Source organism: Hoplias malabaricus, chromosome 13, assembly GCF_029633855.1.
Source record: "Hoplias malabaricus isolate fHopMal1 chromosome 13, fHopMal1.hap1, whole genome shotgun sequence".
NCBI classification, from domain to species: domain Eukaryota; kingdom Metazoa; phylum Chordata; class Actinopteri; order Characiformes; family Erythrinidae; genus Hoplias; species Hoplias malabaricus.
Window position 1 is genome coordinate 3,175,539 of NC_089812.1, and position 24,796 is coordinate 3,200,334.

The 24,796-nt window shown below is 41.8% G+C and overlaps 2 protein-coding genes and 1 long non-coding RNA gene across 4 annotated transcripts; 1 reads left to right on the forward strand and 2 right to left on the reverse strand.

Moving 5' to 3' along the window:
- Positions 1–1,189: 1,189 nt before the first annotated feature.
- LOC136665182 (inward rectifier potassium channel 2-like) lies at positions 1,190–4,081 on the reverse strand. The gene has a single exon (XM_066642773.1). The coding sequence runs from the start codon at positions 3,657–3,659 to the stop codon at positions 2,343–2,345; it is 1,317 nt and encodes a 438-aa protein (XP_066498870.1). The 5' UTR covers positions 3,660–4,081; the 3' UTR covers positions 1,190–2,342.
- A 248-nt stretch (positions 4,082–4,329) lies between these two features.
- Positions 4,330–21,845, forward strand: LOC136665184 (uncharacterized). The gene is made up of 3 exons (XR_010795205.1): positions 4,330–4,484; positions 11,138–11,245; positions 21,703–21,845. It is a non-coding gene; the product is annotated as an uncharacterized lncRNA (long non-coding RNA).
- LOC136665181 (BTB/POZ domain-containing protein 17-like) lies at positions 16,348–24,784 on the reverse strand. Of its 2 annotated transcripts, XM_066642771.1 has the most exons (4): positions 24,505–24,784; positions 21,710–21,995; positions 18,549–19,619; positions 16,348–17,029 (listed from the first exon to the last, which is right to left on the reverse strand). In XM_066642771.1, the coding sequence occupies exons 1-4, from the start codon at positions 24,599–24,601 to the stop codon at positions 16,900–16,902; spliced, it is 1,584 nt and encodes a 527-aa protein (XP_066498868.1). In that variant the 5' UTR covers positions 24,602–24,784; the 3' UTR covers positions 16,348–16,899. The 2 variants fall into 2 exon arrangements, with proteins under 2 accessions (XP_066498868.1, XP_066498869.1); XM_066642772.1 differs by lacking the exon at positions 16,348–17,029 and having other exon boundaries at positions 17,950–19,619.
- Between the last annotated feature and the right edge of the window lie 12 nt (positions 24,785–24,796).

The following is a 24,796-nucleotide window of genomic DNA, read 5'->3' on the forward strand; positions in this document are numbered from 1 at the left end:
TTCAAATTAAATTAATTTTAATTAACTGTGATTATTCACATTAGTCTCATTTGCTCTAATTTGGCCGCGAAGATAATTGTGCTTTATAAGCAGTGCATTTTGATATAGTTCTCTCTAAGAAAATAAAATAAATAAATAAGTAAATAAACAAGCCTGATTTCCATTATGTTTAGGGGGAGGTATAGCACTGTTGGCCAAACTTATCTTAAATGTGTTTGGCTTGTAGCTGATATTTTAGACACAACAAAATGAAGTGTGACAGTGCTTTTTGTGTTTTTGTCAAGGAGGGGTCATCAAGGAAATTTGTCACAGACTGTGCACAGAGCTGGGATTTAGACGGGTTTAGGCAGGAACTAAGGCAATGCCAAGTATGGTTCTTATTGGAAATCGTTGTTCCGTCTTAAATGTGCTAAAAGTGTTCAATTCAAATGTGAACCATTCAAAGTTTCAATGATTCAGTGGTTAGAAGAGAATAAGCAAATATGTTAACAGCATTAAATACAATATTGGTGTCAATTTAGTTAACGTTCACACATTAAAACTTGCTCAATTTGATGCAAAACGTATTAATGCGCAACTATTACTTTAAAATAGGTAATCTGAGGTTTTTGACAATTAGGGAAACAGGAAACCACTTCTTTAAACGTTAAATAAATAAGTAGCATTAATATTAGATGCATGTTACGCGAACAGCGTCAGCCGTCACAGCCCCAACACATCTGGATCTGGAAAACACATCTGTAAGAATGCTCTTTGTGGATTTCAGCTCAGTTTTTAATACATTTATCCCCCACAAACAGGCTCAGATGTGAGAAATACGGGCAGTTCACTGTGCACATAGATATTGGACTTTCATAGCAGATTTTATACATATCATCCACATCCTGAGCACTGGCATACCTCAGGGGTGTGTCCTCAGCCCCCTCGTCAAACACCTTTGTCAAATTTGCAGATGATACAACCACAGTGAGACCGATAAAAGACAATAAAGAGATAAAGAGACGTCAAGCATTTACCGCTTTTAAAAGTAAAATAAATAAATAAATCTGTCACTCATTTATTTTTTTGACCAATGTGAAAAAGTAATATTTTCAGTTACAAATTCAGAGACAGAAGTGGATACCTGTGGTAAAACATTATCCGCTTGCATCTTCCTTTCACAAACCATCTGTGGTCATTCAATAATAATAAAAAATATATATTGTTACCATCCAATCAAAACCTGTTCCAGAAATGCTCCAAAATAACTTCAACATCAACAAGATAATACCATGGAAAAAATATATACCATACATTACAGACGAGAACACGTTTTCTTCTGGCGTGATGTTTCCGTTTCAGAGATACTCTACAATAATCCCATAATTTAATTCCTAGTGAAGATACACGATATTCGTAAGTCCTCGTTTAAAGAGACACTACCTAAAAACACTTCAGCGGATTAAACATTAGATATTAAATAATCCATTTGCATAAGGAAGGAAAGAAAGTGCAAAAACAAGAATTAGAAAAATTCTAGTTACAACTCATCAAACAATAAAATGAAAATGATCCCATAGTTGTTATCACTGACCAATCAAAAACACAGGAGACCTCTTAAACCTTCACCATCAGATACACATTCCTAGAAGATGCTTTTAAAGGGGACATGTTCTACCCCTTTTCCACAAGTTAACACAGTTACCTGGGGGTCTTAATGACACAAAATACCACAAGCATCAAACAACACAGCAACATTCTTCTGTCTAATGGTGCTTTTCCACTGCATGGTACCTATGAGGCTTGGCTTGGCTTGGCTCTACGTGATTTTTGGGGCCTGATCCCTGTTCGCTTTTTCCAGAAATGTAGTCTCTAAAGGGGAACCACAAGCTTTGGAAACCGTAACAAGGACGGTGGTAATGTAAACTGATATTTTCTCATCGTGTGTTCACGTGTTGTGTTTTGCAAGGAAAATATAATGTGGAACTTAATCTCAGGAACATCCTTTAACCTTTTATATTCATCATGCACTAAGGGCCTCCGTAGTTTCATTGATTCGTCTAACGTTTAATTAGGACAACAGGGATGGAGAGAAGCATAAGTTGCAACCAATGTTTAAGACTGAACTTCCGTGGTGTGTAAAAGTAAGACCGCATGTTCAGTAAAATGCACCCTGAAAGGAAGGGTTTGTAGAGATTAAAACTGAAAAATCCATTTGTTTGATTTTCTGTTAGTTATATACAGTTAAAAACCTGACTGTAAAATAATCAGATAACAGACTGGTGTCTGCTCGTACCGTACCGTAACTTGTAATCTTGTAATTTCTTTTTTTTATGGTCATTCATTACTTTTCATTCATAGCATTATATTTCAGATTCCCTTCTCAGTGGCCTGGGTTCCAGAAGTACAGTTTCTCGACTGGACGCTGATTCTGAGACTAGGTCGGTGTTTGCACCCTCCAACTCGACTTTCTCCAAAAAGAGGTCATTCTTAAACTCCTCGTGTTCTTCCTCATTATCTATCCCTTCTTTATCCATAAGAGCTATTTCATTCTCATAGCAGAAGGAGTTGGAAGCAGAGAGGATGTACTTTCTCTCTGCAATTTCTCTGGCACTGCACTGTGGCATGCTGGGAACCTCGTAAGTGTTATCAAACATCGAGTAGTCCACCGTATAGTAGTTTTTCTCCTCTGAAAGAACAGGCTCAAACCGGTGGCCCCATAAAATCTCGCTTGCTATGTAAGAGCTGCGACACTGCGTGGTCATAGCAGTGGCTTCTACCATACCCTCCAGAATGACCACTATCTCAAACTCAGAACGCTCCAGCTCCTGCTTGCTCATGTCATAGAATGGACTGTCTTCGTCAATCTCATGAATGATAGTGATCGGGGTCACCAAGAAGATACGGTCAATACCCGTGTCAAACCCAACATCGATGTCTATCTGGTCCAAAGGTATGTACTCTCCCTCGACAGTGGTGCGAGTCTTGAGAAGCTGCGCCCGAACGTGAGCTTCCACCAGGTGGCTCTTACGCAAGTTCCCCACTCTCCACATTAGACATAATTTATTGTCCCTCATGGCAATGGTAGCGTAATGGCTAAATACCAGTGTCTCGTTCCTTTTCTTGGGCTTTGCCATCTTGGCCATAACCGCACCGATGATGAAGGCATCGATTATACATCCCACAATGCTCTGGAAGACAACCATGAAGACCGCAATGGGGCAGTCCTCTGTTATGTAGCGGTACCCATAACCGATGGTGGTCTGTGTCTCCACAGAGAACAAGAAAGCTGCTGTGAAGCTGTCAACGTTTGAAACACATGTCTGTTCTTCATTGTCCAAGTCTCCGTATGCCAGTGCGACGAGCCAAAACACAAAACCAAAGAGGAGCCAGGAGAGAAGGAAAGAGAGACAGAAGAGCACCAACATCCAGCGCCAACGTATGTCCACACATGTTGTGAAAATGTCTGCCAGGTAGCGCTGACCCTTCTCGCTCATGTTTATGAACTGCACGTTGCAATGTCCGTCTTTGTCAACAAAGCGAGTCTGAGTCTGGCGATGCACCTTTCCCCCAGCGTTCCCATTTCCGTAGCCATTTTGTAGGCCTATAGTGGCCAATTTAATGCCATCTTCTTCAGAGGACACTATACTGTAGCGGTGGGATGCTCGCACACTGCCCATTACTTCCGACTGGGATGGCTGGACCACTTCTGCTTTGGAAAACAGTCCGAGTTTTTGGAAAAAGCGTTGGAGAAACAGTTTTGAAGAATGTTAGGAACGAGCACACAGGAGAAATTAGTAATTTGACTTCCTAAATCTGTAGCCGGTGGTGGGGTTATTTCTCGTTTTCAGTGAGGTGATGGTCCAGCGTGAGTTGCCCGGCTGAAACGTGCTCTTCAACTTCATAAGCGAAGGGTTCTGTGGAAAAAAAGACATATGACAAGTCTGAAAAATACATCTTATATTCGACATAGTGTTGCAAACTCAGACTCTACTTTTCATGATATTACAAGCATTTTTATTGGCACACAATTTAGATTTATCATGAGTAAATACTAGATATAAACCTTACATATAACAACTGGGCCACTTCCTGTCTTCTCTCTGTTTAATGTTTATGGAGTTATTTAAATGTAGTTTGTAATCAAACATTTTGACGGCTGCAGTATTTATTTTTTTAAATAAGCTTCAAAAATTAAGAGGAAATTAAAATACAAAATATAATGGCAACAGTGATTGAATTAAAATATCATAAATGATATATTGATAATTATCAATATATTTAGGAAAAATCTTTGACCATTTTACGTTTATTTCTCATGTTTAATATTACTGTATGATTATTATAATAGATTTATGTAATGTATGAAGCTATGACTTAAGCTGACTGTCCCAGTGTTTTTCCTGTTGTGTTGTTTCACCTGTAGAGTATCCACTACAATGGAACTTCAGAGCTTTCTGTACAGTCCATCTGTCAGCTGGTGAACTGACACAGCAGTGTACACGGTATGTCATTCTTTATGATCTCAGAAGATAAGGAATTCCTGTTGGGAAACACATTGTGAAAATCAACTGTCGTCATTCAGATTATTTTTCCTGTAATGATAAAAAAGACGTATCAGCCATGAAAAGGTGGACTGTATGAAGTAAATAATCACTGTTCAGTAACGTAAAAAGTCAGAAAAGAGACACCACCTTTTTTATAATTTCCAGACAAAATTTGAAACATAAATTATTTTAAAGAGATTGCAACAATTAAATATAAATATACATTGGTTCATAATTTGTGTGTCTACCCATTGCCTTTCTAGAGATTAGTTTTTTTCAGAGTAATCCACAGGGATATCGTAATCTAGGGCTGGGCGATATGAGCGCAAATCAATATCACGATTAATTGTACATTTTACCATGATTATGATTAATGAACGATTATTTTGTTTTTGTATTTCTGACCCTCAGAAATGATTCTACACATTTTTCACAGTTTTGGGAAATATTTTTCCCTGTATTTTTCTTTAATTTCCCCATTTCTAAAGCAAATGGACGACCTCTTTGTTTTATTTTATTTTATTCATTTAAATATTTTATTTTATTCTTTTCTATTCTTCTTAAGTATCCAATATAAACTTTGGATTCTTAACAAAGCCATTTGCAAGGCCGCTAAGAGGAGTTTTGTGTAGCCGTTAAGGGTTAAATTATCTCAGTGACACCTTGGCAAACTCTTTTGCTGTAAATTGAAAAATCTGTATATTGTTTGACCTTTATGTTTTCTCTTACAATAATTATATATTTCTTGCTTTATTTCTGATTAAGATCTTTTACTTTATGGCTCTTTCAACATTAAATTAGACAAAGGAGTGCGTGACTTTGACACAGTACTCCACACAATATGTAATGGTACAGATGTAGCTGCTACACACTTTTCTGTTCTAGTCTGAATCTAGAGTCTAAACAAGACAGTACCTACATGTGAACTGATTTCTTGTTTTATCACTGAAGCAATGAATGAATGTGGCTGTGAAAATGAGAATGGAGTGGTGAGAGTGGTGCAGGCAGAGTTCAGGAAATGCTCTGAATATGACATGAATATATTTATGATCAACAAGACAAAACTAAAGCGTGTCAGAGACTGTGGGTAAAGTGCAACAAAACTGACAAATAGAGTGAAAATCATTTGTTACGCCACAAGTAAAAGGGAGAGAATAGAATGACAAGATGAGCATGATCAAAGCTGAAGGGAAGACAGAAGGTAAAGGAAGCTGCAGTAGCCCTGCAGCATGAAGACGCCTACTCTCCATCCCACAATAAGTACACAAAAATACTACCTCTTTTTCTTTTCTCTGTGCAGCCAGCTAAATGTAGCACCCCATTTCTGAAGTCAGTACATCACCACTGGCTCAAAACTGGATACTTATAATCAGGATATATAAGATAGACCATATTAGCCATACCACTGAAAAAAATAAAAGGTGTGTTCTCCCTGTGTCTGCGTGGGTTTCCTCCGGGTGACTGTCTGTGAGGAGTGTGGTGTGTTCTCCCTGTGTCTGCGTGGGTTTCCTCCGGGTGACTGTCTGTGAGGAGTGTGGTGTGTTCTCCCTGTGTCTGCGTGGGTTTTCTCTGGGTGACTGTCTGTGAGGAGTGTGGTGTGTTCTCCCTGTGTCTGCGTGGGTTTCCTCCGGGTGACTGTCTGTGAGGAGTGTGGTGTGTTCTCCCTGTGTCTGCGTGGGTTTCCTCCGGGTGACTGTCTGTGAGGAGTGTGGTGTGTTCTCCCTGTGTCTGTGTGGGTTTCCTCCGGGTGACTGTCTGTGAGGAGTGTGGTGTGTTCTTCCTGTGTCTGCGTGGGTTTCCTCCGGGTGCTCCAGTTTCCTCCCACGGTCCAAAAACACGTTGGTAGGTGGATTGGTGACTCAAAAGTGTCCGTAGGTGTGAGTGTGTGAATGTGTGTGTTGCCCTGTGAAGGACTGGCGCATGATTCCAGGTAGGCTCTGGACCCACTGTGACCCTGAACTGAAAAAGCGGTTACAGATAATGAATGAAAGTTTTAATGAGAAAAAAAAAACTTTTTCAACTAAAATATACTTCTGTAGCCAAAATGAGATCTTCTACAGATACATAGCACTTTTAAAAAGTGATGTCACATGAGAACTCTACACAGAACAAAAAAGTTCTGTTAAGAATAATAATATGGACATAAACAATAAATAATTACTGTAGAACAGGGACGCACAACAAATTATTGGATGAATTTCACACAGACACCTACACCAGAGGGCCACAAATGTATACTAACAGACACAGAGAGACGGATAGATATAGGTCCTCAGGTCACTGTCTGTGTGGAGTTCTCACTGTGTCAGTGTGAGTTTTCTCTGGTTGCTCCAGTTTATTCCCACAGAAAAGTGAAATACGGAGTACCCCAAGGTTCTGTTTTAGGACCGTTGTTATTCACATTATACATGCTACCACTGGACACAATTATAAGTAAACGTGATTTCAGTTTCCACTGTTATGCTGATGATACACAGCTGTACATGTCAGACAACCCAAACGATAAACTTAGATAAGATCAATGACAAATATGTAACACACTGAATGTCGAATAATGCCCTTCTACTGAACTCTGACAAAAGAGAGGTCCAAAATCTGCAAGAAGTAAACTGTCAGACTTAAGGTCAAACAGCAGATTAATCGACCAGAAGCTATCATCTGATGAACACATGGGTAACATTACTCTGGCATCTTTGAAATATTGTTAAATGAGGAAATGCCCCCGTCCTTATTGGCGCACAAAACCAGGCTGACAACGTACTTGTTTAGTGTAGCTTTTAGTGATTAACCTGTGCCTTTAGATAAAGGCAGTAGATCCAGGAGTTCCTTGACAGGGATAACTGTGATAAGCTGAGCTGCTGGTGCTCACACGTGATCACTCAGGTTTGTGATTTCAGAACTAAATCATGATTGGTTTCACGGATTTCAGCCGAAAGTCATATCTCAAAGTAAGGCTCAGATACTTACAACTGATAAAGTAAACAGTCCCTAAAGAGGCTCTGAATAAAAAGGGTCCACTCCTGACTGCATTTTGTTTGGTGTTATAGAATATGAAAGACTTATTAAATGCATTCACGTATTTCCCACTGCACAAAGTTTGCGGAAATCGCCGGAAAGTTTACGGTAGTTATCAGATCTTACAATAAGTCTGAGATCAACTGTTGGAACGATGAGTTTATAGGAACCTCTGGGTCAGGTCAAGGACTGTTGATCGAACTGAAGAATTGCTTGGGAAGGTGAACATTTAACTGGTAACATTAGATTTTTCAGATAATGTCAGAGAAAAGTATGTAATCTACATTTCAATCAACACATTTATGGCATGTAACACACAGAATGACATTAGCCGGGTTGATTCTCTGAGCCCGATTGATGCAGATGGTAATGAGATGGAAACTTGTTACATAAACACACGCTCAGTGTAGCTCTCTTTTGGTGCCAACTGAAGAAGGGATCAATACAATAACCAATGTTGTTTCAACATGACCTAACCATCACCATGACAAGCAGAGCTGTGTGTGTTTGGGACTGGATGAAGAATTTTCTATGAACGTACTTCACAAGCGTGACCAAGATCCAAATTTAAAAAAAGGACTCGTGAACCCAGCCTGGACTTATTTTTCGTTCTTTCAAATTAAATGGAACTTCAGTGATGTTTTAATGAAGGTACGCATAGAAAGTCATTTTTTCCTCATTAGTAACTTCAGTTATCATTAATATCAATCTACACATCAAACTTTAAATCAACCCTACCTGTGGGACGTCAAGCAGAATTAAAGGTCTGTGAAATCTTCAGTGAATAAGGATCTTTCCGACATTGTATCCACATCTGCTTCCATGTCTTTCTCTCGGTGTGACCTGACTGATTACACTGAACCGAGTGATTAACACTGACAGTGCGTCTCTAGCCCTGCCCATTCACAGTCGGATTAACCAATCAGGTGAGCTCCAGTGGTCCGGTTTCATCATCGCTCAGCCTACAGCATGCTAAGCTTTGATATGTATAGAATATGTTGAAAAACCTAAGCGGACCCCGACCAACTCCAGCAGTGATCTCCTGCAGATGCCATATGTCATATCTTAGTTGACCAAGAGAATGAAATAACAAATGTGCATGTTCTTAACTCTGTATGTTTCAAATAATATTTAAATTATAATAGCAAGTTAATTTTCTTAAGAATTACATTTAAGGTAGATTAACTGTACTGAAGGGCGGCACGGTGGTGCAGCAGGTAGATGTCGCAGTTACAGCTCCAGGGGCCTGGAGGTTGTGGGTTTGATTCCCGCTCCGGGTGACTGTCTGTGAGGAGTGTGGTGTGTTCTCCCTGTGTCTGCGTGGGTTTCCTCCGGGTGACTGTCTGTGAAGAGTGTGATGTGTTCTCCCTGTGTCTGCGTGGGTTTCCTCCGGGTGACTGTCTGTGAGGAGTGTGGTGTGTTCTCCCTGTGTCTGCGTGGGTTTCCTCCGGGTGACTGTCTGTGAAGAGTGTGGTGTGTTCTCCCTGTGTCTGCGTGGGCTTCCTCCGGGTGACTGTCTGTGAGGAGTGTGGTGTGTTCTCTCTGTGTCTGCATGGGTTTCCTCCGGGTGACTGTCTGTGAGGAGTGTGGTGTGTTCTCTCTGTGTCTGCGTGGGTTTCCTCTGGGTGACTGTCTGTGAGGAGTGTGGTGTGTTCTCTCTGTGTCTGCGTGGGTTTCCTCCGTGTGACTGTCTGTGAGGAGTGTGGTGTGTTCTCCCTGTGTCTGTGTGGGTTTCCTCCGGGTGCTCCGGTTTCCTCCCACAGTCCAAAAACACACGGTGGTAGGTGGATTGGTGACTCAAAAGTGTCCATAGGTGTGAGTGTGTGAGTGAATGTGTGAGCGTGTGTTGCCCTGTGAAGGACTGGCGCCCCCTCAAGGGTGTGTTCCTGCCTTGCGCTCAATGATTCCAGGTAGGCTCTGCACCCACCGCGACCCTGAACTGAATGAATAGCTGTACTGTGTAATTAGCATATGATAACATTGTGTGTTTATTGATCAATTAATTCATTACTTTTTTTCCTGGGGGATGTTACATCAAGTGTTATTGTACATAATGATTTGAATCTTTTTAATCAGAATGTACATGAACATTAAATTTTCTGTATCCTGAAAAATGCCTTTACATGTTTCTGTTATGAGAAGCTATAGGCCGCCCTCTGTACAGCATCAGTACATGAGAGAATAGCCCTCTCTTCATTTGACAATAAGCTTAAGATTAAACAAAGGAATGAAATTTAACTGAACCCATTGGGACCCTAATCTCTTTGTGACATGCCAGAATGAAAATGCATTTCCTGACAGCAGATGGTTGCTATTTACTCAGATTATGGGAGTAAATAAAAGCATTGGCGTGAAGATAAGTGCAGTGTAGTTTATCACTTACTTAAACTACAGATATTCAAATGCCTTTAATAAATGCCGATATCAGCAGATTAACCTTCTGGGTAAATAAACGTTTATGGAAAAATAAATGGACAAATGACACTGACTTGAGGCTCATAGAAACTACTAACACTGGACTATTAGACGTTAAATTTATTACATTTTATGGTCAAACCTTTGAGGACACTTAGTAACATTTAATCTCCAACAGAGTCCACGCGAGAACACGGGGCCCCATTCACACGGATCTGGATATTTTTTAAAGGAAGGTTTATGTGAGAGCCTCAGGCTCCTGTCCCCATTAAAAAAACAACACTTTAAGTCACTGAAAACAGGGAGGAGATATCTATTTACAAGCTGTTGTCCAAAAGAATATTCATCTTTTTGGGAAACACTGATGTCATAGAGGGCGGCACGGTGGCGCAGCAGGTAGTGTCACAGTCACACAGCTCCAGGGGCCTGGAGGTTGTGGGTTCGATTACCGCTCCGGGTGACTGTTTGTGAGGAGTGTGGTGTGTTCTCCCTGTGTCTGCGTGGGTTTCCTCCGGGTGACTGTCTGTGTGGTGTGTTCTCCCTGTGTCTGCGTGGGTTTCCTCCGAGTGACTGTCTGTGAGGAGTGTGGTGTGTTCTCTCTGTGTCTGCGTGGGTTTCCTCCGGGTGACTGTCTGTGAGGAGTGTGGTGTGTTCTCCCTGTGTCTGCGTGGGTTTCCTCCGGGTGACTGTCTGTGAGGAGTGTGGTGTGTTCTCCCTGTGTCTGTGTGGGTTTCCTCCGGGTGACTGTTTGTGAGGAGTGTGGTGTGTTCTCCCCGTGTCCGTGCGGGTTTCCTCCGTGTGGGCGTAATGCAACAGTTTTTGGATTCATCTGGATAGGGTTTTTATCAAAAACGGAAGCAAGTAAACGTAATTCTCGTGATGATATGAAGAAAGGCTCAGCTTAGTTCTGACAAAATGCCAAAGAAAAAGTCCCCTCTTTTCAATAAAGAACTTAATCGTAAATACAGACATTTTAGGGTTTGCCTGTAACACACTGGGACAGAAGCCGGTTTACATTTCAGTGTTTCGGGAGCTGAGAACGCTAGTTTAATACAAGACTTCAGCTTCTTACGAGGCAGGCAGCCAATCAAGAACAGTGTGTGAACCCACGCTGTTGAGAACGTACAGAAACATGGTGTTGTCTTGCTTTAATAACCACGGACATCCCTGTTCCTTTATAGCATCCCGGCTCTACAATCCCAGGACATGCCTCCACATCAGTGGTACCTTCACACACATGAACGTCACGCAGGCTGTGGGCACTGATGCACTCCCTGATACCACGACAGGTGAGGGGTGTTCACACATTTTGCTGCTAACAGTCCAGATGGTCCTTTTCTTCCTTTGGCAAAGAGAACTCAGCATATGTTTTTCCTCAAAACAAGAGGAAACATGGACTCGTGATCACAGCCTGCGTTTCCACTATGTTTTGGGACTGCGTTTCTGCATATACTACATATGGCTTTCTTGTGTCATAGTGATTTTCAGGTTGTGTACCTTGATGTAGCAATGAACAGTTAGCCATAGCCCCTATAGTTATACTATCAGGATGTTGATTTGGTTTTGTTGAAATATCCAAGAGTTTATTTTTTAAAAGACATATTTTAGGTAACATGTAGTTGCATTTGTACATTTTGGCATTAATCGTGCTGTGAACCCTTTGACCCAGTCACACACCAAGACCAAGACTGTGGCTTTTGGGCTTGTTGCTGGTAACAGTCTGGATGGTTCTCTTTATCTTTGGTCTGCAGCACACAGCGGCCATCTCTTCCAATAAAGGTTTGAAACATTGATTGGTCTGAGCACAATACACGTGTCCAGATTGTGATCCCACATGCATCCAACCCCAGAGAAGTCAAAACTGCTTCTGGACATGGTTAACCTAGTGGTTCCTTTTGGCACAGTAAAGTTTTAAATGACATTTGTTTGGAATAAAAATTTTGGTAAATCACTTTAGGCTTGTGCCCTTGCCCTTTATACAAGAACATTCTCTCAGATTCCTTAAATGATGTTAATTACATTATGCATCATGGATGGTGAAACAGCCGAATGTCATACTTTGAGGAACACTTTGAAGTTTTTAAAAATCTTTTCATTAATTAATTAATTCATTCATTCATTCCTCACAGACAGTCACCCGGAGGAAACCGACGCAGACACAGGGAGAACACACCACACTCCTCAATCTTTTTCATACTTTTATAATTTTCTTGATAGTCTCTCTCTCTCTCTCGCTCGCTCTCTCCGCTCATGGCAGAGGCATCTTGGGTTTGTTAGGCAACGGAGAGAACTCCAAGCATTGAAAATCATGAACCAAAATTTGGATATTCCTCTATTTCTGACTTATTTTTGCTGTTTCAGATCACTTAAGGCGGAAATCACTCCAAACTCGGGAGATGACTACATTACTAAAAGTGCTACACAACTAAACAACCCGAGTTACAAATGAGTTTCTGTGGGAGCTCAAACTTACACTTCAGCCACGTACAAACAACGGTCATTTCCCCCTCAAACACATTGTCCCACCTTAAAAAAATTGGAGCTTAGAATTGCATTTTCCCACAGTTGTAGGTTTTTCCCTGACGCTGCTTTTACACCAAACAAACACCTGTTCACGTCACCTGCTTCAAGTCACACAATTTTGAATTACCTTACGTCATTAGTCTAATAGCCTAGTCCTAAATTGCCCCAAGTACAAATTTGTTTTGCAGGCCTCATTGGCTGGAATGGATGTGTTACATCAACATTAATATCACGAAAAGTAAGTAAAATGTAATCAGCTATAGTCAAGTGACGTGTTGAGATCATTTATTCATAATGAGATAAGTCAGTGAAGTGTTATTTTATTGGTAAATGAGAGGTGACTCTATGATGGTCTTGAATCAAATGAGAGTGTGTGGATAAGACTGGTCACATCTTTATGATACACCTCTCTACTTTGGAGGCAATTTCCTCCATGTAAGGATTAGAGGTCTACGTCATGCTGCAATTTCATCCCATGTTTACCCTGAGATTAAAGAGGTTTAGGCTTCAGCAAAGAATTAGCTGAATAAATGAATAAAAAACTTCTGTTACAACCCAGTCTGCGGTTGATCTGTAACAAAATACACTTATTCTGGACGGTGTATGATATAAACACCTACATCCAATGTGTATCTTACACCGCAGGCATTCAGTGATTAGACCAATGAAGGTTAAAGATCCCACTCTATAACTTTTCAAACTTCTATTGTTTTTCTTGTCGGAACAGTGAGCATTTCAATGTATTTTTATTCTTAAGGTGAATCCCATTTCTTAATTTTACCCCATCCATTGTTTTCGAGTGTTATCTTGCCTCTTAAAACTGAGTTCCCTACAAAATGGGATGACCCTTCAAGGGCCTGATACGTCGTCAGAACACAAGAAATGGGTTGCTGGTCTGCAACGGTTCTTTAAGACCTGTTTATAAATATATATGAGTTTATCCAGCTTCTTAAACAACTTCCATCAATAAAAATGAACCAAAAAGTGCGTGAGAGCTCAAAAATTCGACTCTCTTTCCACCTCAGGCTCCAACTCTCATTCCCAAAGTCATTCTTACTGTCTTTTACAAAGCAGTTATAAAAAAGACCTAGTCAATAATTCTCAATGATAAAAATAACACAAATGAGCTGTAAATAAACTGTTTATGGTGTAAAACATACCGTGTAAAACCTTAGAGAATGGAGAATAGAATCTGTTACTGCAACAAATCTTTGAGTTTGGCCGTGCAGAAATTGACAGAAAAGACAGTAGTGTGTGTGTGTGTGTGTGTGTATGCATATGTGTATATATATGTGTTTCTGGCTTTGACTGCGTGCACAGGAGCATGTGGTTGTGAGGGGATGAGTATGTGGAGCTCTGCAGGTTTACGTGTGATTAGTGGACACTGGGACTAGCGGATGTATGGTGATGTAATGTTTATTGATGTGCCTGAGAACACGAGGAGGGAGAACAGTACCGAAGCATTTGATGCGGATCAGGAAAGGATGACGTGCCCAGGGCATTGGAGCCAGAGCTCAGTGACCTCTTTAAATATTATGTAGACTTTTTTTATTTGTACAAATAGCCCTTGATTTTTCTCACAACACAACATCAACAACAAACATAACACTGGGTTGAATATGGTATCTGTAACTAGTGTGTTATGTGGAGAGAAGTAAAGGCAAGAATGAGTTATTTTGGGAAGTGAGTGATCTGCTGGAGTTACACTAGAGGCTTGTTGCCAAAGTATTAAAAGCAATCTGTGGCATCTTTTGTGCCACAATAAACACAAAGATATTTACTAATTTTGGAAGCACATTGGCACTGCACGGTCATATTCTGGCCAAATATTAAGTCCTTATATTTCAAAATATGGTATGAGGGCAAATTTGCATGTTTTATTTCATATGTGTCACTTAAATATCATTGAGAATTTCTGATTTATGAAATGGGGGTGTATTACTTATTATTATATCCATCCATTATCTGTGACCCTTATCCAGTTCAGGGTCACGGTGGGTCCAGAGCCTACCTGGAATCATTGGGCGCAAGGCGGGAATACACCCTGGAGGGGGCGCCAGTCCTTCACAGGGCAACACACACTCACACTCACACATATGGACACTTCTGAGTCGCCAATCCACTTACCAATGTGTGTTTTTGGAGCGTGGGAGGAAACCGGAGCACCCGGAGGAAACCCACACAGACACAGAGAGAACACACCACACTCCTCACAGACAGTTACCTGGAGGAAACCCACACAGACACAGAGAGAACACACCACACTCCTCACAGACAGTTACCTGGAGGAAACCCACACAGACACAGAGAGAACACACCACACTCCTCACAGACAGCCATCAAGGGGGAAACCCACGCAGACACAGAGAGAACACAACACACTCCTCACAGACAGTCACCCGGAGGAAACCCACGCAGACACAGAGAGAACACACCACACTCCTCACAGACAGTCACCCGGAGCGGGAATCCCACGCAGACATAGGGAGAACACACCACACTCCTCACAGACAGTCACCCGGAGGAAACCCATGCAGACACAGAGAGAACACACCACACTCCTCACAGACAGTCACCTGGAGGAAACCCACACAGACACAGAGAGAACACACCACACTCCTCACAGACAGTCACCTGGAGGAAACCCACACAGACACAGAGAGAACACACCACACTCCTCACAGACAGTCACCTGGAGGAAACCCACGCGGACACAGGGAGAACACACCACACTCCTCACAGACAGTCACCCGGAGGAAACCCACGCAGACACAGGGAGAACACACCACACTCGTCACAGACAGTCACCCGGAGGAAACCCACGCAGACACAGGGAGAACACACCACACTCCTCACAGACAGTCACCCGGAGGAAACCCACGCAGACACAGGGAGAACACACCACACTCCTCACAGACAGTCACCCGGAGGAAACCCACGCAGACACAGAGAGAACACACCACACTCCTCACAGACAATCACCCGGAGGAAACCCACGCAGACACAGGGAGAACACACCACACTCCTCACAGACAGTCACCCGGAGGAAACCCACGCAGACACAGGGAGAACACACCACACTCCTCACAGACAGTCACCCGGAGGAAACCCACGCGGACACAGGGAGAACACACCACACTCCTCACAGACAATCACCCGGAGGAAACCCACGCAGACACAGGGAGAACACACCACACTCCTCACAGACAGTCACCCGGAGCGGGAATCAAACCCACAACCTCCAGGTCCCTGGAGCTGTGTTACTGCGACACCTACCTGCTGCACCACCCTGCCGCCCTGTATTACTTTATATAATGTGTATAAATCACGAGACATATCCGGACACTGCATACTATATGATACTATACTAAAAGCCTTTGTCAAACATGCTCCAGGTATGATCAAGATACTTGCGAGGATTGTAAAAAGATATTTCTTGGTTCTTCAGCATTTAGAGCAGTGAGAATAGTGTCACTCTCACACAGCTCCAGGGGCCTGGGATTGTGGGTTCAATTCCTGCCTCAGCTCATTGTCTGTAAGGACTTGGCTGTGTTGCCCCTAAAGTGAATATGTACAAACGTTTCACAGTTCTATCCGGGGAGCAAGGAGAAGGACTCCAGCACTGGCTCCTCCCCACTTCCATCTTCTCAGTGTGCACCCAAATTTGCGAAGTTTCTGTAGTTATATTTTAATGAACTATTAGTTGCACCTCCGTCTACCTCCTCATCCCTTTGCACAACACCTTGATGTGAGCTAGCACCCTATCCACGTGGTTCCTGGCAGGCACTGCACCCACCACAGCCCTGAACTTCATAGACGTTTACAGCAAACAAATGAATAGACGTAATTATTCACATAACCACTTTATTCAAACAGAGGACAGGACAGGGGTTTTATAAACGCAGTCTAAAAAGAGCAAGTGTTACTGTCAAATAAATACACAATCTCAAGAGTGCTAGAATCAGCCGTAGAAAATCTAGATGTTTATAACAGAAGAATCAGATGATAAGATGTTCAGATAATTTAATCAGCACTGAAGCTGTTTCTCAGCTTAATTTTACATCGCAGAATAAAACATAATACAAATAAATAAACAAATAAATAAAAGTTTGGTACACACGAATTACAAGTAGCTTACGTTTCAACAGGTGCAGTTGGGAATGGGATTAAATTCACTACAAAAAGTAAATCCAAAATTCCACAGTGCCTAAAGCGTATGTGAATCTCTGAACTAGTCCACCGTTGTGTAATAGGCAGCCATTTTTAAGGGAAAATCAAAGGAGTTATGGAGACTAATTTCTATCATCCGCTTTGTTCCAAACCCAATGCATTGCCCTATGTTTATTCATCCCTTTGGAATGATTCCTTGAATGATGAGGGTTACAAGTAGTTGAAAGCACTTTCCTTTTTGGAGTTAAATCTACTGTAAATATATGATACTCAGACACCCATTTAACACCAGCCACCATCGCTCGTCTCCTACACTTAAGTGCTGCGGGTTTTTTGCAGGATATTTCCTTGAAGTTCCTGCTAACTTCATGTAAGCTCGCCTGTAAAAATATTCATGTTTTGATGAATTAAAAATTGTATGGAAATGATGCCGTGATATTTGTCATGAAAGCGTACAAAGGACAATACGTGTAGCCCAGGGACCTCACTGCTTAAGGCTGCACTTTGTAACTCCTTAGGATTCTTAGAATACTTCCCTTCAGGGTTCTTGTGCCATCCAGTAACGCGGCACACGTCTGCACCAATACTGATAGGACACGCTCTGTTATAACCAGGACAGAACCAGCTGTTTACAGTGGGTTCAAATCATAGTGAACATGCCTCGAACCACACGCTGATCACAGGCCCAGGAAATAAACCAGATGGAGCATTTTCCTGTTTTTATTTCCTTGCAAAATGTCTTTTCTGCTTTCAAATAAGAAAAAGCAGGTAAATCTTTAGTCTCTGTGGCCCTTTAGCTCGACACACCCATGAATGTCATCGGAGTTTGTGCTCTTCTCCCTTCCCTGCTGTGTTTTAAACACTGACAAGTTACTTGAAGAGCTTCCATCAATTATCGTGCAATAATGGCACTTCTAGAACATCTCTCAGCCAATCACATTTTGGAGTTGCATCTAACTGTGGTGTAATATCACGTATGAAACATAAAGATGGCTGTTTGTAACGATGGTGATTCTTTGCTAACAACAGTGTTCCAAAAACACTTATAATAATTATATAAATTAATTATTTACTATTGTTATTGTATCTTCATCAATTTATTGTTCACATACATACAGGGGTTGGACAATGAAACTGAAACACCTGTCATTGTAGTGTGGGAGGTGTCATGGCTAAATTGGAGCAGCCTGGTGGACAATCTTCATTAACTCCACACTGCACCAGTAAGACCATGTGCATCCAATGGTTCAAACATTGTGTCCTGAAGGCGGTGCCGTGTATCAGGACGACAATGCACCAATACACACAGCGAGACTGGTGAAAGACTGGTTTGATGAACATGAAAGTGAAGTTGAACATCTCCCATGGCCTGCACAGTCACCAGATCTAAATATTATTGAGCCACTTTGGGGTGTTTTGGAGGAGCGAGTCAGGAAACGTTTTCCTCCACCAGCATCACGTAGAGACCTGGCCACTATCCTGCAAGAAGAATGGCTTCAAATCCCTCTGACCACTGTGCAGAACTTGTGTATGTCATTCCCAAGACGAACTGACGCTGTATCGGCCGCAATAGGAGGCCCTACACCACACTAATACATTACTGTGGTCTAAAACCAGGTGTTTCACTTTCATTGTCCAACCCCTGTATGTACCCTATCCATTTATCCAACCTTTTAGAGCTGTGTGTGACATTATCACAGAAAGACATATCACAGCCTGGACCAAACTATGTTACATAGTGCAGCTTTAAGTGTAGAGTACAAAGGGACAATTTTAAAGACAAGGAATTGTCTGGAATTCTAATGGCAAACTGCAAAAGAATGACACACGCTCACAGGTCTATTTTACTAAAGCAGTATACTCTACACTGAGCTGAAGAGAGAGAAGGGACATAATTACTTTTTGGTTATTATGAGGCTATGGTAGATGGGCTTGACTATAATATGCAGGTGGAGGGAGCTGTCAATGAGGTACTCTGATGTACGGCGCTGTAGGTCAGCATCCATCAAAAAGTCACCCGTCTCCTCTGTGCTTTGGTGAAAGTTGAAAACGTGGCGTACCACAACCTTTCCCTGCTGTCGTGCTGCCACGATGACTGTCTTCTGGAAGCTAACCCCAGCGAAGTCCGGACTGGAGGTGGCCGGTGTAATGATGATGCGAGGCTGGCCGTTGTCTGTACGTGTCGACTGCATGGATCCGTGCTCAGTATAGCTGGAGCGGACACTGAGCGGCAGCCAGCGTGGGGAGAAGAGAGCATTCCACGTCACCCGCTTGCTAGCATCATGGCCACTAGGCCCCAACTGCGTCTGAAAGCTGAAGCTGCGGTCATCACGCGTCGGATTATTTATCACCCACGGCGAGCCCCAGGATGAGGACAGATAGTTACGTGGCATGAAAAGACTGCAGTTGACGTCAAAGTACTTGGCCAACTGGACGGGTGAGGCTGCGTGGAACTGGAAGGTCAAAAACAGGAGATCACGTACTGATTCGTAATACTTCAGCATCAGTGGCGACTGCTTCTGGATGCGGAAGAGATGTTGAGGGGGGATCATCCCGTATCTGATCGCCCGCAACGCACTCTCTGCCGTCATGTCTACAGGCTGGTTCTGACTGATCCAGGCCTCCAGAGCTTCATACAATTCAAGCTCACTTTGGAGCACAAGGTCGGAACGCTGGAGTAGGGACAGCAAGAGCTCGTCACTGATAGAGCACCACTCTGCACTCTGGAGCACTGATGACAAGTTCCAGGAGAGGTACTGCAAACAGCTGTCCCTCAGGGTCAGGTCTCCAATCTGCACTGCGTACTGATACCAGCTCACCACGTGACCGGTTTGAGAGTCACTCACCAGATGTTGAGTCATGTAGCGAGTAAGGCCTTGCTGCAAGGCCCATATGTGGTATTTAGTGGCTAGCCTGTGTAAAGGGATGGCCTGGTCAGGGCGCACAGAAATGTCACCACAGTAGAGGTACCTGTCAGGAAGAGAGACCATGTTAGATTGAGAACTTTGTAACTTTGTTTTAGAAGCTACCACTTTTAATGACTTTGCTTCATTTATTAAACCAATAACTTTATCTCAGTAATCTCTGATTTTCTATCCATCCATCCATTATCTGTAACCCTTATCCAGTTCAGGGTCACGGTGGGTCCAGAGCCTACCTGGAATCATTGGGCGCAAGGCAGGAACTCACCCTGGAGGGGGCACCAGTCCTTCACAGGGCAACTCAGACACACATTCACTCACACACTCACACCTACGGACACTTTTGAGTCGCCAATCCACCTACCAACATGTGTTTTTGGACTGTGGGAGGAAACCGGAGCACCCGGTGGAAACCCACACAGACACAGGGAGAACACACCACACTCCTCACAGACAGTCACCTGGAGCTGTGTGACTGCGACACTACCTGCTGCGCCACCGTGCTGCCCCATCTCTGATTTTATTTATTTCTAAATTTAAATATAAAATCCTATTTTTAGACATGCTTATGGACGTGGATTCTCTTAATACATTTTTTATTAGACTTCATTAACACAATAAATCCCCACCACAAAGCAAAAATACATTATTAACCATACATTTCAAAAAGAAGAATCAGAAATGAAACCATACACTTACAACAATCAACCATATCATTATCACCACCTCCTTGTTTCTAACCTCAGTGTCCCTTCTCTCCACGGCACTCCACGACATTATACATTGAAGTCCACCTCTTTCAACATTCTTCAATCGTCAGAAACCCCTCAGAACCACCACAGAGCAGGAATGATTAGATTCTCAGCACTGCAGGGACACCTATGTTGTTGTGGTGTGTCCTGCTGTGTCTGACCCACTTGTAGCAGCACAACACACTTTTACACTAGTTCTTACTTGTTGCAGCCCAATGTAAAGTAAGATCTCAGTTATGAAGTATGAAATTACATTTGCTTGTGAATTTTCAACACATACATGGACTCAGTTACAAAATTGCTTATGGTGTGTAAATAGCTCGTAGCTCGGGATGGGCATGAGTACTTGATTTGTTTAGGACGTCAGAAGTGGTTCAACCTATAGAGTAAATACATTTATAATTTAAGTCAACACAGAGTCAAGCTTGAGCTTTCTGTCTTATGTTTGACACCCTGGTTGCTGCCAAAGTGATAAACCGTTGTAGCCCTTCTGCTTCTCCATTGTGACTGATAGCTGTTAGCATGCTGTAGCATGATGGCATTAGCCAGCACTAGTCGGGATCACTTTACCCTTCTCCAGTACTCGCTGCCTTGATAATACAGCTGCACACCGAACACAGAGTATGAATACTGCAATGTTGAAATGACTTAAAATGGCCCTCTCCACTGAAGCTCAGTGCTTACCTGTTCAGGAGAAGTGTTGCTATCAATCACCAGTATTTACTCTCGTTTTACTCCGTATTTGGTCATGGAGCTGTTTAGAGGTTCCCTTGCTTGTTCCATGGCTGCAGCACGCTATGTTGCTCTGCTAGAGTGTTTCATACCTGGCAACCCAGGGTGTGGAAACGGTACTGGTGATTGGCCAGTGGGTGACAAACAAAGATCCCAGTGCTTAAATTTAGCAGGTTTTCTTAATCTCTGATGACACATCCTGGGCATTTCATGATTTAGTACCATACATACTTCAAATTGCTCACCTACTTAATGATAAATCACTTATTTTGGACACTTTGTGTGTAGTGGGTGGATCAAACGAACAAACAAAATATGAAGCGCAACAGATGGAGCTACAGTCTGTAATTGTAGAACTACAGCGTGCTTCTGTAAGATCAGAGGAGCTGAGAGAATGAGCAGTGAGTGTAGAAACAAGGAGGTGATCATAATGTTATGGCTGGTGTATGCTTTTTGTACTAGACATTGATCATAATTCAAATTCATAGGCTACTATTTTTGTCCTCAATTAAACAAAGAGCTTTATTAGACCATATTTACAAATGTAAATGATTTGATTGACATCGTCTATTGTGGAATATAAAACACACACACAGCTTAACGTGTGACCCTCAACATTCCTGGTGCTGCTCTCTGTGTTTTAAACAGCTCTCACCTAATGAATTTATCGAAGACGGCAGCACAGTCGGCACCTTCTTTGAGGACCAGGTTGCTGGAGTTGCGCTTCTGTAGCAGGTCGTCGAACACATCGCTCTGTAGAGACAACACCAGCGAGTGTGCCTGGATCACCTTCACCTCATCTGTACTCACAGTCTGGACACGCAGAGTTACATCACTGCCATTGCCAAGAGTGAGCAGGGCCTCCATTCTCTGCACCAGAGCCATGGAATGGTTCAGAAGAGTCACGCTGTTTTCCAGTGATGCTTCCTGCTTCACTGCGGCTAAAGAGGACATCATTTGAATTATAAAAACATATTACTGAGAGATGGTGCTTCATAAACAACACGTACAGTGCTTTTCCATTGTATGGTACCTCTTCACTTTTCAGTTCCTGGGCCTTTTCCACTAGCACAGTCCTCCCCCCCACAGGCTTTGAAAACCACAACAACTGCAGCTTTAAATTTTAGCGTTGTTTAGTGTTTATCTATTCTCCAACTAGTGTGTCTTCAGTTTCAGGAATCACCTAGCTTTGCCACTTACAACTACAGTACACTGCTGTACTCAGCACTTATAAAACATTCATAATGTAAAGTTCACCGGTATGACTGTGTGTGTGTGTGTGAGAGAGATGGAATGTGTGGTTGATTGATATTTATCAGTAGTATTAAAAAAATACTGTAACCTAAACAAATCTCCTTGTATTTGTGGGAATATGCAGCCAATCACGCGTGATTCTGATCTCTGCTGTGGCTTGAAGATTTTACAGAGTTTGTGCTGGAGGTTTGTGTGTTTCGTAGTGGTTTAGTCCTTATTCAGCTCATTTGGAACCGCTAACCAGCAAAGACTAAAAATGTACCGGGTCCATGTACAGATCTAACAAGTGAAAAAAAAGCCAAGCCAAGCAGAGCCAGGTAGGTACCATGCTGTGGAAAAGCACCATTTGTATTCGCAAGAAAAATCATCCTTAAATGTTGTTTATTTTTCTGATATAGTTTATTTTTTTATGTGTAAAGGAGCAAAAATATTTAGGAAATCGAGTAATGATTATAATTTTTTTCTATAAAGTACAATAGTTTGTGATAGAAATGGTTAACGCTAGACAATCACCCACATGGGAGTGGCCATGTTTATAACAGGTTTCATACACAATCCAGGATGATTCACAGCAGGAAGAAGAACCATGGGAGAAAATGACTTGTATTTTGTAAGTACTGTATATTGTGTTGCATTTTATGAATCACTAATAAGAGGGTAATAATGTGCTAAGATTATGGTAAATGCATATGTTATCAGCTACTTAAAATAAAACATATGTCTGACATCATCTTGAAATAATTTAACAAAAATCTCAGAGTAAGTTTAAATATATTGACTAACAAAAGTTCACTTTCAAATATTATTTTTGGCAGTATCTGCACCTAGCATTAGCCGTGTCCTGAGTTTGGAGACATTTCCACTGAAGTGATCTGCAACAGCAAACATAAGTCAATATTACCCCCCTATGGAGCAGGAACAGAGCAATATCCTCTTCTCACTAACCCTCACTGAAATGCTTTTTAAGGTCTAGAGTACTTTCTGTTGTTTAAAAAGACTCCAGATGCCCCTGCCATGAGCAGAGAGAAAGAGAGAGAGAGAGAGCCTAGCACACTGGGCTGAGACAGTTTGTTTTTTTATTAATTTATTTTGTTACAACCCTGAATGTCGTCTTTAAGACCATAGTCAGACTTCGGTTCATATCAGAGCCAATTTTGTTATTTTTTGAAAAACATGTTACATTCATTAATTAACTTATTTCATTAACTTTTTTCTAGATGTTTAAAGGAACACATCATGTTGTAGCTTTAAATTACATTCATTTTCACTGACTTATAAAAGGGGAAATAGAGCCTGTGTCGTTGCTGCCCTGGGCTCATCGCCGCAGAAACCGAATTCACTTCCACCTCTCATTACCCTTCCCCTCAGTACCCTTCAGTAGAGTGCTGTAAAAATGAATTACACTAGGGGGAGCCCCAAGAGCAAAACCTCCAAATCTTAGTGTTTCTTTAACATAATAAACTTGAGGATTCTTACATGTTCTCATGATCGGAAAAATCTGTTATTATTTTTTATTATATATCATAATTAAAATCTACCGTTTCCGTGCTTCAGTATTTACATTTTTGAGTCTTTATCTGAAATCTTTAAATCATTTTACTTAAATAATAACAATATAATTTAAATAAAATAATTTGTCCTTGACCACAGAATTTTCATTTCAGTTTGGCCTTTTTTGGATGACAATATAAATAGATAAGGCTTTCTCAAAGTCATCTATCCATGACACACACACACACACACACACACACACACACACACACACAATTTAATATTTCTGGACTTTAAATTAGTGTTCTTTTGTGATGTTCTGGTTAATAACTCTTGTTCTTGTTTCTGATTATCGTCCTACAGCTTGCATTCCCTATATACGTATGGTCCAGCATTGATAAGTGGGTTATAAGCTCAAACAATAAGGACAGTGGAGACTCTAATTATTCAATAATTCAGTGTGTACTGACCTGATGTTCCATTAAACAAAATCACTGTCCAGCACTGCTCAGTGTTAGCCCCAAAACGTGTTACTTCTTTCTAGAATTTTCTCCTGAGTCATGCTTACTATTGATACCAATACAGGTGTAAAAAAATAATCACAGGAATATGTTTTATGGCTAAAATGCTACATAATATACTCAGTTAAAGAGAATCTTTGTGGTGCACCGAGCAGTTAATAATAAAAAGAGAGCCATAGCTTACCTCCTTCTACCATCTGGAGAGTAAGCACCACAAAGAGTCCGGACAGGAGATCCATGTTTGAAATTCTCTGTCCAAAGAGACTGTCGAGAGAGTGCATACCACAGTTTTTGTCTTTGTCTTTGTCTTTTCGTCCTCGTTCAGCTTTACCTCTTTCCTGCTTTGCTCTTTGATATGGCCGAGTGTTTCTCAAGATATGTGTAACTGTGTGTGTGTGTGTATGTGTACCCTCTATGGTGCCCAGTCTCCCTGTCCCACACTCTTTATGTAGGACAGTGGCCCGTCCCCAAAGCCT

Bases quoted from the DNA above. Each gene is read 5' to 3' on its own strand.
- LOC136665182 (XM_066642773.1), bottom strand. From the start codon at position 3,659: ATGGGCAGTGTGCGAGCATCCCACCGCTACAGTATAGTGTCCTCTGAA.
- LOC136665181 (XM_066642771.1), bottom strand. From the start codon at position 24,601: ATGCACTCTCTCGACAGTCTCTTTGGACAGAGAATTTCAAACATGGAT. The intron at 21,996-24,504 runs GTAAGCTATGGC...TGTCCTCTTTAG, and splicing joins TCTCCAGATGGTAGAAGGAG to CCGCAGTGAAGCAGGAAGCA. The intron at 19,620-21,709 runs GTGAGAGCTGTT...TCTTCCTGACAG, and splicing joins GTCTTCGATAAATTCATTAG to GTACCTCTACTGTGGTGACA.